The sequence below is a fragment of the Ostreococcus tauri genome (genome assembly GCF_000214015.3).
Source record: "Ostreococcus tauri WGS project CAID00000000 data, contig chromosome 18, whole genome shotgun sequence".
NCBI lineage: Eukaryota > Viridiplantae > Chlorophyta > Mamiellophyceae > Mamiellales > Bathycoccaceae > Ostreococcus > Ostreococcus tauri.
The window spans coordinates 315,045-328,480 of NC_014443.2; the positions used below are offsets into that span (position 1 = coordinate 315,045).

General features: G+C 61.8%; 11 protein-coding genes across 11 annotated transcripts in view; 5 read left to right on the top strand and 6 right to left on the bottom strand.

The window, feature by feature from the left end:
* Nucleotide 1: 1 nt before the first annotated feature.
* On the top strand, nt 2-445 carry OT_ostta18g01810 (WW domain; the record flags this gene model as incomplete). The annotated part of the gene is made up of 1 exon (XM_022983569.1): nt 2-445. One exon carries the CDS (start codon nt 2-4, stop codon nt 443-445), a length of 444 nt encoding a protein of 147 aa, XP_022840585.1.
* Nucleotides 446-532: 87 nt separating this feature from the next.
* Nucleotides 533-1,450, bottom strand: OT_ostta18g01820 (THUMP; the record flags this gene model as incomplete). Its single annotated transcript, XM_022983575.1, has 1 exon — nt 533-1,450. One exon carries the CDS (start codon nt 1,448-1,450, stop codon nt 533-535), a length of 918 nt encoding a protein of 305 aa, XP_022840586.1.
* Nucleotides 1,451-1,688: 238 nt separating this feature from the next.
* Nucleotides 1,689-3,143, top strand: OT_ostta18g01830 (unnamed product; the record flags this gene model as incomplete). Its single annotated transcript, XM_003084178.2, has 1 exon — nt 1,689-3,143. The coding sequence occupies one exon, from the start codon at nt 1,689-1,691 to the stop codon at nt 3,141-3,143; it is 1,455 nt and encodes a 484-aa protein (XP_003084226.2).
* Nucleotides 3,144-3,175: 32 nt separating this feature from the next.
* OT_ostta18g01840 (unnamed product) lies at nt 3,176-4,036 on the bottom strand (the record flags this gene model as incomplete). The annotated part of the gene is made up of 1 exon (XM_003084179.2): nt 3,176-4,036. One exon carries the CDS (start codon nt 4,034-4,036, stop codon nt 3,176-3,178), a length of 861 nt encoding a protein of 286 aa, XP_003084227.2.
* Nucleotides 4,037-4,057: 21 nt separating this feature from the next.
* On the top strand, nt 4,058-4,645 carry OT_ostta18g01850 (Protein of unknown function DUF1352; the record flags this gene model as incomplete). The annotated part of the gene is made up of 1 exon (XM_003084180.2): nt 4,058-4,645. The coding sequence occupies one exon, from the start codon at nt 4,058-4,060 to the stop codon at nt 4,643-4,645; it is 588 nt and encodes a 195-aa protein (XP_003084228.2).
* A 65-nt stretch (nt 4,646-4,710) lies between these two features.
* On the bottom strand, nt 4,711-5,796 carry OT_ostta18g01860 (Coproporphyrinogen III oxidase, aerobic; the record flags this gene model as incomplete). Its single annotated transcript, XM_022983592.1, has 1 exon — nt 4,711-5,796. One exon carries the CDS (start codon nt 5,794-5,796, stop codon nt 4,711-4,713), a length of 1,086 nt encoding a protein of 361 aa, XP_022840587.1.
* Nucleotides 5,797-5,961: 165 nt separating this feature from the next.
* OT_ostta18g01865 (Uncharacterised domain SAYSvFN) lies at nt 5,962-6,660 on the bottom strand (the record flags this gene model as incomplete). Its single annotated transcript, XM_003084181.2, has 1 exon — nt 5,962-6,660. The coding sequence occupies one exon, from the start codon at nt 6,658-6,660 to the stop codon at nt 5,962-5,964; it is 699 nt and encodes a 232-aa protein (XP_003084229.2).
* A 219-nt stretch (nt 6,661-6,879) lies between these two features.
* On the top strand, nt 6,880-8,523 carry OT_ostta18g01870 (2-methylcitrate dehydratase PrpD; the record flags this gene model as incomplete). The annotated part of the gene is made up of 1 exon (XM_003084182.2): nt 6,880-8,523. One exon carries the CDS (start codon nt 6,880-6,882, stop codon nt 8,521-8,523), a length of 1,644 nt encoding a protein of 547 aa, XP_003084230.2.
* Nucleotides 8,524-8,777: 254 nt separating this feature from the next.
* Nucleotides 8,778-9,668, bottom strand: OT_ostta18g01880 (Ribulose bisphosphate carboxylase, small chain; the record flags this gene model as incomplete). The annotated part of the gene is made up of 2 exons (XM_022983608.1): nt 8,778-9,177; nt 9,562-9,668. 2 exons carry the CDS (start codon nt 9,666-9,668, stop codon nt 8,778-8,780), a joined length of 507 nt encoding a protein of 168 aa, XP_022838112.1.
* Nucleotides 9,669-10,056: 388 nt separating this feature from the next.
* Nucleotides 10,057-12,174, top strand: OT_ostta18g01890 (Ribulose bisphosphate carboxylase, small chain; the record flags this gene model as incomplete). The annotated part of the gene is made up of 3 exons (XM_022983614.1): nt 10,057-10,522; nt 11,080-11,191; nt 11,775-12,174. The coding sequence occupies 3 exons, from the start codon at nt 10,057-10,059 to the stop codon at nt 12,172-12,174; spliced, it is 978 nt and encodes a 325-aa protein (XP_022840588.1).
* A 168-nt stretch (nt 12,175-12,342) lies between these two features.
* OT_ostta18g01900 (unnamed product) overlaps nt 12,343-13,436 on the bottom strand; it is a gene marked incomplete at both ends in the record, with an annotated part of 1,321 nt that continues 227 nt past the window's right edge. Inside the window, one exon of the mRNA XM_022983617.1 lies at nt 12,343-13,422. Coding sequence (XP_022840589.1) covers nt 12,343-13,422 — 1,080 coding nt within the window. The remainder of the gene's footprint in view (nt 13,423-13,436) is intronic.

A 13,436-nucleotide genomic window follows, 5' to 3' on the forward strand; every position in this document is an offset into this window, starting at 1 on the left:
GATGGGTCGAGAGGCGCGGCGGCGCCTGGCGGACGCGCGTAAGTGGGCGGCGGCGCGGGACGACGCGCGGGACGACGGAAAGACGTCGCGGGAGCACATGGAGGCGAAGAAGGCGCGAGAAATCGAGGCGTGGCGATCGACGCGCGCGCGCGAGGGCGTGGATGGGTCGACGAATCCGAATTTCGTACCCGTGGGGGATTGGCGAGCGAAGGTGGCGGCGGCGCGACGCGAGGCGAAACTCGAAGAGTTTCGCGCGCTTCGAGCGCGCGAGACGGCGACGGCGACGGCGTCGAGGGTGGAACATGAGGGTGAGACGCGAGTGAAATCCACCGAGGACGCGACGCTTCCGAGCGGTTGGCGCGCTTTCGTCGACGAGGCGTCGGGGGAGGTGTTTTACGGACACGTCGACACGAAGCAGACGCAGTGGGCGCGTCCGTCTTGTTGATGTCTCGAATCAGCGCTTCGTTCGCGGTTCATCGTTCCAGGTATTCATTAGCGGTGTGTGGGTGTTAGAAAAAACTAGTCTACGAGTCTACGCCTCCTCTCGCGCGGCGTCGTCCTCGCCCTTTTCCTCCTCCGCGCGTTCCTTTGCCCTCGGCGGTCGCGGCGCGTTTCCGTGATTCGCCTCTCGCGCGTGCGCGCGCTCTTCCTCGTTCATGGAGGCCATGCGCACGTTATACTTGAGTAGCTTTTCGTAATCCCTGACCACGGAGAGGCACGCGACGCCCTTGACGATCTCCACCAAAAAAGTCAAATCCGGGTCGCTCAGGTTCACCTTGTTCGGCGGTTGTTTGATTTGCGACGCCAGGCACTCGATCACGTCGTTCCTTCGCACGTCCCCATTCGCTCGCCGATCGAACGCGATCGCAAACGTCTGCTCCTTATCGCCCGCAAAGTGCTTCTCCACGAACGGTTTCGCCGCCTCGGCGATTTCATCCACCCCCGCGAAACACGTCGCGTCCACCGGCACCATTCGCAGCGCGTGTCTCGTTCGCGCCTCCCCGCTCGTCTTCGCCCGCATCAACTCCTCTCGAACGATATCCGCGACATCAAACGCATCCGTCACCTCCTTGGACGCCAACACGAACGTGCACGCGCGAAGATCCAAGGACACCTCTCGAAACGGCGCCTTCTTCGCCTCGTCCCGCAACGCGTTCAACTCTCGCTCCAGCGCCTCCGTCGTCGTCTCTCCCGCCGCCCGCCCATCACCCGCGGTCGTCTCCACCTCCGCGCCCCCTCGCGACGCCTTCATCGCCTCCCATCGCTCGGTGAGGTTCCGACACACGTCTCGCGCCGCCGCGCGTTCCTTCCCGCCGTCGCACGTCACGATCACCCCACGCGCGTCTCTCCCGAGCGCCGCGATCGCGGGTCCGCCCCCGCGATTAAACCATCTCGCCTTCTTCCGTCGCGTCGACCCGTCGCCCCGTCCCGCGTCGCGCGTTCGACGCATCGACCGACGCGTCGCGCACTCGCGGGTCGTGGCGTCGTTCGCATCATTCGCATCATTCGTCCACGCGCGCGCGCGCGATCGACCTCCGCGGTCGCGCGCGGGGACGATCGACGCGGGTATTTTATCTCGTTTGATCGCGCGCGTTTTCGACGCGTAGGGCCCGGAGCGCGGGCGCGAGGGTGGGATCGGTGACGAATCGTCGCGATCGGTGTCCATTCGTGCGCGTTCGTCGCGCGCGATGGACGACGCCGCGTCCGCTCCCGCGCTCACCGCGAGCGTGGTTCGGGACGTTATTTTACATCACATGGACGCGCGCGCGATCGGTGCGCTCGCGTCGACGAGCAAGGAGATGGAATCGATCACGCGGGCCGAGCGGCGATTCGCGCGCTTGCTCGAGACGCGCTTCGGCTCGTTCGGTGACGCCGCGAGCGGTGATTCGAGGACGACGCGAGGGATGTACGTCACGGTCGTGTCGGCGATCGAACGGTTACGCGATCGGTTGGGGAAGGAGGGGTGCGTGGAGGCGATGCGCGCGGCGACGCGGGCGGCGCACGCGTGCGAGGAATTCGCAGACGCGCGCGCGGCGCCGGATGGGTACGAGTACGTGGACGCGGAGTACGAAGACGTGAAGTGGGCGGATGCGTATGAATTTGAAAACTACGAGGCGTACGGGGCGAGGGGTGATCCAGGGGTGCGGGAGTTGGCGCAGACGTTGGCGTCAAAGTACTTTAACGCCGAGGAATACGAGACGGCTGTCATGGCGTTGATGACGTTTCGAGAGATCTTGGTGAAGACTCGAGGGTTCGGGTGTTTCTCAGATCCACCGAAAGAGGCGGATTTGGTGCGCTCGGGGATGCGTTTCGTCTTGCGCGCCGTGCCGAACGAGTACGGGCGAGCGATGTTGGCGCCGGACGGACTGTTTCATCGAGTGCTGCCGAATACCTGGGAAGAGCATTGTCGCGCGGCGCGCGAAACGTCGAGCCAATCGCGCGCGCGTTTCACGCTCGAAGAGCACGCCGAGTGGGCGTGCGACGCACACGGTGGCGCCCATGAAATTTGTCACGTCTACGCACCCCTGAGCGTCCTTCTTTTCACCGAGCCGAAAGCGAAATTATTTCCGCCGTGCGGCGTCATCGGGTTCGGACCGTATCCTCACGGCGGGCGTCCGAGGGCGGATCTCCAACGCAAAGTGCTCGCGGGTGGCGAGCCGACGAACGTGCGCGCGATGGATGGTACATACAGCGGATTTCGATATCCATGCGACATCGAGTCGGTCGGATTTGGATTCATGTCCCGCGAAACTTTACGCTTGGACGAGGACGACGTCGTGCGGTTCAGGCTGCAAATCAACATTCCCACCGGCTACGCGGTGGGGGATATGACAAAGGACGTCGCCGGTCCGAGGGCTAATGGGCAACGACAAGGCTGTTTTAAACATGTTTCACGAGACGAGCGACGCATCAGTGCGTTTCTCGAGGACGGTTTGGGGAAAATGAAGATGGAGGGCATCGTCTACGAGACCGAACACGGATTTCCCCGCCTCGTCCTTCGGGGTCGTTACGACGGAAATTTCTACCCTGGCGCGCTCGTCACCTTTTACGGTTCCATATCACCAACCTGCGTGAGTGGTTTCTGCCTTCGCGACGATGGCGCGTTAGGCGTGAGCGACGTCTTCACGTTCTGGCCCGTCTGACGTCGCAAAGGTTGAGCGATGCGAAACTTTCGTCACGAGGCGCCGGCGCTGAGCTCCACGACGTCGTCGCCGTAATCCGACGCTTTCGCGCGAGGGAGCGTGAGCGTCTTCGCCCAAAACTCCATCAACGCCCTGGTTTCCTCGACGCTCGAGACCATGGCGTGCGTCTTATCAAACTCTCGAACGTCGGCGCCGCAACCGGGATGTCTTCGCGTCAGCGCCGCCGCCGTCTCCCGCACGCGCTCGATCGGTACGACCTCATCTCTCGTTCCCGCGACGAGCATCACGGGCGTAGGCGCTTCATCGCACATCTCTAACCGCTCCGGCTCCGGCAGCGCCGCCGCGACGACGGCGCACGATCCCAACCGTTCCCGTCCCGTCATGCGCGCCGCGACGTCCAACGCCACCGCGCCGCCGTCCGAGAATCCAAACACGTGCACGCGACTCAGCTCCCACCCACACGCGTCTCGCAAATGTCTCAACGCCCGTCGAACCGCCCTCGACGCGCGCGCCAACTGCCCTCGACGCGTCTCCGCGCTCGCGCCCTCATCCGCCGAGACGACCCATCGTCGAAGCTTTCGCCCGTCCGTCCCATCGTCCTCGACCCCCCGCGCGTTCAAAGTCCCCCCCAGAGACCACACCACGGTGCTCGGGAGGTTCACAGCGCGTCCGAACCGCTCGAACCCATCGGGGTGGTCCAAATCCCCGTGCAACAGCACCAGCGCGTTCATCGCCGCGCCCGCGCTCGACGTCCACGCGCGCGCGTGTGGGAACACCGCGTGCGGGCCCGCGTGCGCGCGCGCGCCCGGTGCGCGTCGTCCGTGCGCGCGCTCGCCCTCGGGCGCGTCCGCGGTGGCGTTGAGAAATCCCCGTCGCATGATGTCGTTCGGCATCGCGCGAGAGCGTCGCGCGCCATGGCGTCCAAGGGCGCGCACGCGCGCGGGACCGACGGAAGCGATCACGCCCATCGTCACCGCGTGGTCGATCGCTATCGACGAAGCGCGCGAGATCGACGTCGGGCGCGAGCGTTGCTGGTGATCGATGGGACGATCGCGATCGCGATGGCGTCGCTCACGGCGTTGGCCGTCGCGTGGCGGGACGGACGCGGGACGGACGCGCGCGCGATGGACGCCATGGTGACGTGCGCGATGATCGCGGTGCTGGCGTTTCACGGGGCGACGCGAACGGGGGATAAGAGAGATTTGAAGGCGACGCGGCGGAGCGCGCTCGCGGCGCTCGCGTGCGGGACGTGGCGGTCGGGACGCGAGCTCTGGGCTCGGTTCGTCGGCGCGAATGAACGCAACGCGGTGTCGTGGACGTGGAGTGAGGGAGCGAGCGTGTTGGTGGAGAAGGCATTGGGGGTGTCGGTGAAACCGGGGATGTTTTATCCGGCGTTCGTCAACGCGGAGGTGCTGTGCGAGCTCGCGTTCGTCGTGCTTCCGCTCGGCGCGCACTTGATGTGCGTCGGGATCGATCATCAGTCGAAGAAGAAGGAGAGGTAGAGAGGTAGAGATGTACGTGTGATTACGCCGGGATGTGGTGTTCGCGCGCGATATCGCGTCGTCGTCTAGGCGGCCGCGGAGGCGGACGTTCTCGCCGTCCACGCGCGAGGCGCGCGGAGCGTCTCGACGAGTCGAGCCTCCTCCGTGCCAACTTCCGTCTTCACGTCGTAGTCCCATCGAACGCGAGGAGGCGCGCTCACCATGATGGCTTCGATGCGCCCTCCGTCCAGACCGAATCTCACGCCGCGGTCGTACAGGAGGTTGAACTCGATGTATCGGCCGCGGCGCTGGTGGTGCCATCGCTCCTGGGCGGCGCCGTACGGTTCGTTTCGTCTTCTATCGACAATCGGGAGGTACGACTCCAGCCACTCATCCGCGATCGCACGTGTGAACGCCTCGGCGTCGGTGACGCCGCGAACGCGCGCGGCACCGTCGGATCCGTCCTCCAAATCGTCGAAGAAGACGCCGCCGACGCCTCGATGCTCTCGTCTCGCCGGAATGTAAAAGTACTCGTCACACCAATCCTTACACGCGTCGTACACCCCGCCCTTTGCCGCTCCACCGTCGTGCGCATCGCACACGCGTTCGTACTTCTCGTGAAACTCCCTCGCATCGTCGTCGAAGAGATAATACGGCGTCAGGTCGGCGCCGCCGCCGTACCACGCCTTTCCGCCCACTCGAAACCTGCGAACGTCCGCTCGAAATGTGGGCACCATGGGCGAGCGCGGATGAAACACCAGAGACAACGCGCACGCCTCGTACGATTGTCCACCGTTCGCGTCGATCTCCGCCCGTCCTCGACTCGACATCGCAAGCGCGCGCTCCCGCGTCAGCGTCCCGCGAATCACGCTCACATTCGCCGCCGCCTTCTCGAACACGTCTCCACCCTCGAGGACGCGCGTGATCCCGTACCCATCGGAGGTGTTTCCACGACTCCACGCGTCCTCACAAAACCGCGCTCCGGACCCATCGACGCGCTCGAGGGCGTCGCAGAGCTCTCGCTGCTTATCCAACAAAAAGTGCTCGAACGAGTCCAATTCGACGCCTCGCGCGCTCGACGCGCTCGCGCGCGATGAACGAGGGGGGATGTTTCGATACTCACGTCGTCTCGACGTCGTCGTCGCGCGCGAGGTCGCGAACGCGCGGGACATGGGCGTGAAGACGCGTCGCTCTGTGACGCGCTCGGGACGGGCGCGCGGAGAGAAGCGCGGCGTCGCTCGACGGATCCCTCGTCCGCGTCTCAGGGCCACGGGTCTGATCTCCCACTACACGCACACACATCTAATGTACATCGATCGCTCGTCGTCCGATCCCTCTCACCGTCGACGCATGACGACGTCGTCCACGTCGTCCGCGGTGAACTGTCCCGGCAGGCGCTCGAAACGGTCGTTAAAGATCGAGTACGCCGACGGCTCTCCCGGTCGACGTCGACCGAGATTCATCACGATGAGCGCGAATCCGGTGAAGAGGACGTACGGCGGCGCGAGGTCTCTCGCGCTCGCTTGCCGCAATCCGAGCCACCACGCGACAGCCTCCAACGCGGGCGCGCGCGCGAGCGCGTTCGCCGTCCACCTCGACAATCCGCACCGTCGCCTCAGGAACGTCTCCACCCGCCTCCGTCGTCCTCGAAGCTCCACCACCGCGTCATCGTCCTCGGTGTCGTCCATCACCGCGCGCGTGGACGTCGACGTCTTCTCCCCGCCCGTCTCCGTCCGCCGCCCGCCGCGTCGCTCCACCGTCACGACGTCTCCCTCCGCCACCCGCCGAAGCCGTTCGCTCGACGTCACCACCTCTCCCGCGTGCGTGATCACGAACGCGCGCGCCGCTTCGCCTCGCGGCAACACCGCGCGCACGGCGTCGAGGAGCGCGGCGTCGCGCACGAGCGCACGTTCGCCATCCGCTTTCGCGTCCGCGTTCGCGTCGCGCGACGTCGTTTCCACGCGCACGCGCGCGCGGGCGAGATCACCCTCGAGCGCGCCTCGGTGGGACGCGCGCGCGACGACGGTGACCGCCATCGCGCGCGCGGACGCGGTGCGATGGCGTCATTCGCGCCATGGCTGGACGGTTGAAAATTCTCCTCGCGCGTCACTCGCGCGCGCGCTCGAGGGCGCGTTCGCTCGAGCGCGACCGCGACGGCACCGCGAGGGCTTTCTCGAGCGACGACGCGGGCGAACGGCGCGAACGGGGCGGTTGGAGAGGCGACGTGTGCGAGTGACCCCGCGGCTCGAGGACGAATGAACGATCTGTCGCGACGCGCGGAGAGCGATGCGACGACGAGAGCGCGAACGATCGGTCGAGAGGAGGAGAGTGATTTAGGCGCGGATCGCTTGTTGGTGGACGTGGCGAATTACGTGTGCGGGTACGAGATCAAGTCGAGAGACGCGGTGAAGACGTGTCGATTTGCAATTTTGGATTTCATCGCGTGCGCGTTGCGAGGCTCGTGCGATCCGTCGTGCGCGAAATTGTTGGGACCGATCGTTCCGGGAATGTCGGTGACGATCGGTGCGCACGTTCCGGGGACGGAGTACTACGTCGATCCGGTGACGGCGGCGTTTAATTCGACGACGTGCGCGCGGTGGTTGGATTACGGCGACGCGTTTTACGGCGCGGAGTGGACGCATCCGAGCGATGTCATCGGGGCGGTGCTCAGCGTGAGCGAATACGTGAGTCGATTACGTAACGAGCGGGGGTTGAGCGTGCTGAGCATGCGAGACGTGATTGTGGCCACGATCAAGGCGTACGAAATCGTCGGCGTGTTGGCGCTGGAGAACTCCTTCAACCAAATCGGCGTCGATCACGGCGTGCTCACCAAGGCCGCGGTCGCGGCCGTGACGACGTCAATGCTCGGCGGAGGGAGATTAGAGGTGATGTACGCCACGTCGCAGGCGTTCATCGACGGCTCGGGGTTGAGATGTTTTCGGCACTACCCGTGCGCGGGCACCAGAAAGGGATGGGCCGCCGGCGACGCCGCGGCTCGGGGCGTGTCGTTGGCGCTGATGACGATGCGAGGTGAGATGGGCTACCTGTGTGCTCTCAGTGCGCCTGTTTGGGGCTTCAACGACGTCTTCTACAGACGCCAAGACATCGTGCTCAAACGAGATTTCGGAGAGTTCATCATGGAAAACGTTGTCTTCAAGCCGTCGTTCCCGAGCGAGATCCACGCGCAGACAGCGATCGAGGCTTCGTTCCGATTACATCCGCAGATCATTCACCGCGTGGACGAAATTCACTCCATTGCAGTTCATACCACACGTAGCGCGGTTCGATGCATCGACAAAACGGGCCCGCTCAGCGGGCCGGCTGATCGCGATCACTGTCTGCAGTACGCCGTCGCCGTGGCTCTTCTGTACGGTAACATGACGTCCGATCACTACGAAGACTCCGTGGCGAGCGATCCGAGGGTCGATGAGCTGCGACGGAAAATTTTGATCGCGGAGAATCCTCAGTACAGCGCCGATTACGTCGATCCCGATCGACGCTCGTGCGCTAACTCGGTTCAGGTGCACTTCAAGGATCGCACGAGCACAAATAAGTTTGAGGTGGAGTATCCCATCGGACATCGGCGGAGACGAATGGACGCCTTTCCAGCCCTGGAAAAGAAATTCATTTCGTCACTGCATAAGAAGTTTCCACCTGAGCGCGCTGGATTCATCTTTGAGCGCGTCACCGACGCGCAGGTGTTCGACGCCCTGACGCCGATGGACTTCATGGAGTTGTTCAACGCGACGCCGCATCCCGTGCTTTTACCTCCGATGCGCGCGGCGCCCGGCGTATTCGACTACACACCCATAGATAATCGCGCTTCCACACTAGGACTCCGTCTCACGGACGGAAACAGTGCGCGCGCGGTCGAAGCTGAGGCGGTGCAACAACCGTAGTGCGCTCGCTCGACAACACCGAGATTTTTGTAGTAGTCATTCGAACGCTTAGAGGCCTGTGGAATGAGCTGAGGATGGAATCGACGAGAAACGAATACACGGGGAAGTCGCGGGTAGTAACTTAGACGAAAAGAATGAAGAAAATCCACGAAATGAAATTTCAACTCAACTGAGTGCACCGGCTCTTACGCGGCAGTGACTCCTCCCCTCGCTAACTCTGTTTTAAGCTAAGCATGGACGTCGAACCGAGGTATTTAACCTTGGATTTGGCGCTTGTCAACGGCGCACGCCGCACCGGAGGCCGGGCGGTACACCAAGAAGCCAGCGCATTGGACTTGCTTGATGTTGTCGAAGCCGACAACGCGGATGTAGCAGTCCGGGAAGCACTTCTTGGCCATGTTGACTTCGGCGAGCACCTCGTCGGTGTTTTGGCAGCCGTACATGGGGAGCTTCCACATAACCCAGTAGCGGTTGTCGTAGTACAGGGAGTTGATGGAAGAGTCGAGGTTGGACCAGCCGTGGCCGTCAGCGTAGGCGTGCTCGGCATCTTCGAACTCGATGCACGGAGTCCAGCCGTTGTTGAGCAAGTATTGGCACTGCTTGGCGATTTCGGCGTCGGAGAGCGGCGGCAAGAAGGAGAAGGTCTCGAACATCCTGAGAGAGAAGGAAAAGAAAATAAGCCGTCAGTAAAAGGGGTTCCAAATTAATCTTTCGTCGCGTCTTTCACGTTCGCGACGACCATCCGAGGCACGCGGACGACCCGACGGGACGTCTTTCCCAAAACACCCGCGACCGTTGCGCCCCCCTTCCGGACCCCCCTCCCCATCGCGCCCGTTCGTGGTACGCGCCGTCCACGCGCGTCGGCGAAAGCGACGTCGAACGTCGAAGAAAAAAACGCTTCTTTCGATTTTGTGCACCGCGCACGTTTCGAGATCGACGCTCGCCCGTCGAGGCTTCTCCAAGGAATATCCATCGAAGCGCCGTCTCGGGATGTGTGCATCGCTCTTTGCGTTCGCGTTCGCGTCGTCGACGACGTACTTGTTGCCGTGCGGGCGCCAGATCATCATGGACTTGGCGTTGGCGACCTTGCCGGTGGAGACGGCGACGGTCTTGGCGACTTGTTGAACTTGGGCGACGGCGGACATCGTTGACGCGTGTATGAGTGCGGGACACGGGCCCTCGACCTCGGGCGCTCCGGTCGCGGATCGCTCGAGGGGTGATTTTCTTTCGGGGTGTTTTTTGTGAGTCATGAGGTCATGACTCGTACATGCCATACTCGTGCGCTTCAATCACGAATCACGCGAGAAGACGCCGTATTTCCACGAATTTTCTTCCATAATAATTTCAAAAGAACCCAAGCCACGGTGACCGCACGCGCGATCGCGCGGTCGCGGGGCGCGCACCTTATCCATATGGTTTCGTTGGGTCGTGACTCGTGAAGATGGACACAATCAAGGGGTGCGTCTGCGCCGCAAAATCTGCGGCTCACACGAGGCGATCGCGCGCGTCGTCCCGCACTCATACACGCACACAATGTCCGCCGTCGCCCAAGTTCAACAAGTCGCCAAGACCGTCGCCGTCTCCACCGGCAAGGTCGCCAACGCCAAGTCCATGATGATCTGGCGCCCGCACGGCAACAAGATGTTCGAGACCTTCTCCTTCTTGCCGCCGCTCTCCGACGCCGAAATCGCCAAGCAATGCCAATACTTGCTCAACAACGGCTGGACTCCGTGCATCGAGTTCGAAGATGCCGAGCACGCCTACGCTGACGGCCACGGCTGGTCCAACCTCGACTCTTCCATCAACTCCCTGTACTACGACAACCGCTACTGGGTTATGTGGAAGCTCCCCATGTACGGCTGCCAAAACACCGACGAGGTGCTCGCCGAAGTCAACATGGCCAAGAAGTGCTTCCCGGACTGCTACATCCGCGTTGTCGGCTTCGACAACATCAAGCAAGTCCAATGCGCTGGCTTCTTGGTGTACCGCCCGGCCTCCGGTGCGGCGTGCGCCGTTGACAAGCGCCAAATCCAAGGTTAAATCTCTTCGGTTTGCGCCGTCGACTTGACACGTTCAGTGACAGTGGTTCAGAAAATTTCGACAGACGCGTGTCTTTCGACGCGTCGTCAACGGGCCTCGCTTTAGATTTTCCAGAGTGTAATCCCTGTGCGGAATTCTTTATTACTCACCCCACCTCTGCGCGTCCGAGCGCGAGCCCCCTTCGCGCCGCGGACGATCGGTCTCATTCGCCGGAGTCGTGAACCGCCGTCGGACCCGCGTTGGCGCGATCCAAAATTTCCGAGTCACTAAATCGAGATCTCCCTCGTGCGGCGCACGCGGGTGATTGAAGGGGTCACGCTATAGGCAAACAGTATGATTGTACATCAAGCCAGGCCCCCTTTTCGGACAATTTTATTCATGGGAACCGAATATGATGTACGATCATATACTTTGTGTCATGTCAAACGAACCACCCCATCGAGATAGTTGATGCGGGTCGAGCCAAGTCGGAGAGGTTGAGCGGACGACCCCTGTCGACCACATACACGCACGCAGCAAAGATGTCCGCCGTCGCCCAAGTTCAACAAGTCGCCAAGACCGTCGCCGTCTCCACCGGCAAGGTCGCCAACGCCAAGTCCATGATGATCTGGCGCCCGCACGGCAACAAGTACGTCTCTCGAAAGATTAAAGCACACGCGCGCGGATGTGTCCTCGCGATCACTCGAGCCTCGCGGCCGTGGGTTTACCCTCGCCTCGCGCGCGCTTCTTCGCTTTGATTCGGACGACGAGCCGTGAAGGTGATGGGAAATATTCCTCTCAATCAATCACGCGCTCGTTGACACGATCGAGCGACGTCGCGCGCACGTCGGTGGATCGATGGGCTTGGATGGATAGGTCCCCGATCGCCGTCGTGCGATCGGGGTCTCGCTCGCCTTCGTCGCTCTTCATTCCGCTCTATCGTCGTCGGCGAAGGAGAAAACGATGCGTAATGAACTTTTACGTCTGAGTCTTCTTTTTCTTCCAGCGCGAGCGGCGACGACGAAGAGGTCGACGCGACGTCCAACCAGATCATCCGATCTGACCCACCCGGGAGAAACCCTGGTTTGTGAACAAGTTTGGGTTGGGATGGGTCTTATTACAGTGAGGAGACAGGGCGACGCAGTCTCCGAGGTGACGAACAAGCTCGAGAGTGCGATAAAACGCACGAAACACGATGACTGACGGCTTATTTTCTTTCTCTTCTCTCTCAGGATGTTCGAGACCTTCTCCTTCTTGCCGCCGCTCTCCGACGCCGAAATCGCCAAGCAATGCCAATACTTGCTCAACAACGGCTGGACTCCGTGCATCGAGTTCGAAGATGCCGAGCACGCCTACGCTGACGGCCACGGCTGGTCCAACCTCGACTCTTCCATCAACTCCCTGTACTACGACAACCGCTACTGGGTTATGTGGAAGCTCCCCATGTACGGCTGCCAAAACACCGACGAGGTGCTCGCCGAAGTCAACATGGCCAAGAAGTGCTTCCCGGACTGCTACATCCGCGTTGTCGGCTTCGACAACATCAAGCAAGTCCAATGCGCTGGCTTCTTGGTGTACCGCCCGGCCTCCGGTGCGGCGTGCGCCGTTGACAAGCGCCAAATCCAAGGTTAAATTTTTTTAACCTCGCGCGCTTTCGCATCTGTTTGCATGACAGTTTATTTGTTCTCCTCATAACTTTTTTCATGAGAGCTATTACATACTACTACCACGAGCGCGCCTCGACACGATCGCTCCCTTCTCGCTAACTCCAAAGCTTCGCCGCATCTATCGTCATCATCGTCATCGAAGCACTCCTAACGATGCGTCGGCGCGCGAACACCATGTCTGCATCCCGCAGGCGCCTATCTCGTGAGATGTTGATGCCGACGAAGGATCTTTTTCGAGACAACGACGTAGTCCTAGCGTCAGTGTACGTTTGCGTTCCGCGTATGTGAACTTGAATACGAAAGGTTCGACACCGGCGTCGACAAAGGCGAAGCTGGGCTCTGTTTTCACCGTGGCGCTCGAGGACACGAAGCTTTCCATGCGGGCGACGTCTCGAAGCTTCATCACGTCCAACTCCTCTTCGCTCAGCTGTTCCGCTGTGAGTGGCTTATGATTTAACCAAACGTTCACGAGAAAAGTAATGCGCTTTCGCGATTGCGTCGGTGTTCGAGAAAACTCGCTCGGAGCGCCGTGCAAAAGCTTCCCATCAAAAGTGATTTGTTTTCCCCACTCGGGCCATGAAATCGAGCACGAAGAAATGTCACCGCACACGCCGACGTCACCACTGTCTCCATCGTATTCAACCTCGGTCGGTCTATCCACCACGACCGTCGGCGCACCGCCGTCGCAAAAGTACGTCACCGTTCCCAGCTGTGGGTGGACGTTCACCCCGCTCCCCTCGAGCGCGTAGTCCTTATCCCAGTGCCATCCGATCTCGTCCTCGTCGTCGATGACTTGCGTCCACCACTCCGCTCCCGACGTCTCGGGATCATACGTCAGCCGCGCGTCCTCCTCTCCTCCGGATTCTTCGCTTTTCCTCATCGCCTCTCGCGTCGCTCGCCGAAACGTCTCCAGCGCGAGCGCCTCGAGCACGCACCTCGGATCGAACGCAGCGCTCGCGCTCGCCCAAAAAGTCTTCCCTCGAGAGTACGCGGACTTCGATCTTCTCTTCTTCGCGCTGTGCGCGGAGACGAGATCGCGGAGCAAATCATCGAGCTCGCGCGCGCGGAATCCGCCCCTCGCGACGAATCCCGAGGTCCACGTCGTCTCGTACGTCAACCATCGATTCAGCGCGCACGCGACGCGTCCGCGCTCATCCAGCGCTAAATCCAAAGAAGACGAACTCTCGCACGCATCTCCCTCGGAATCGCTCGCCTCGGAATCGCTCG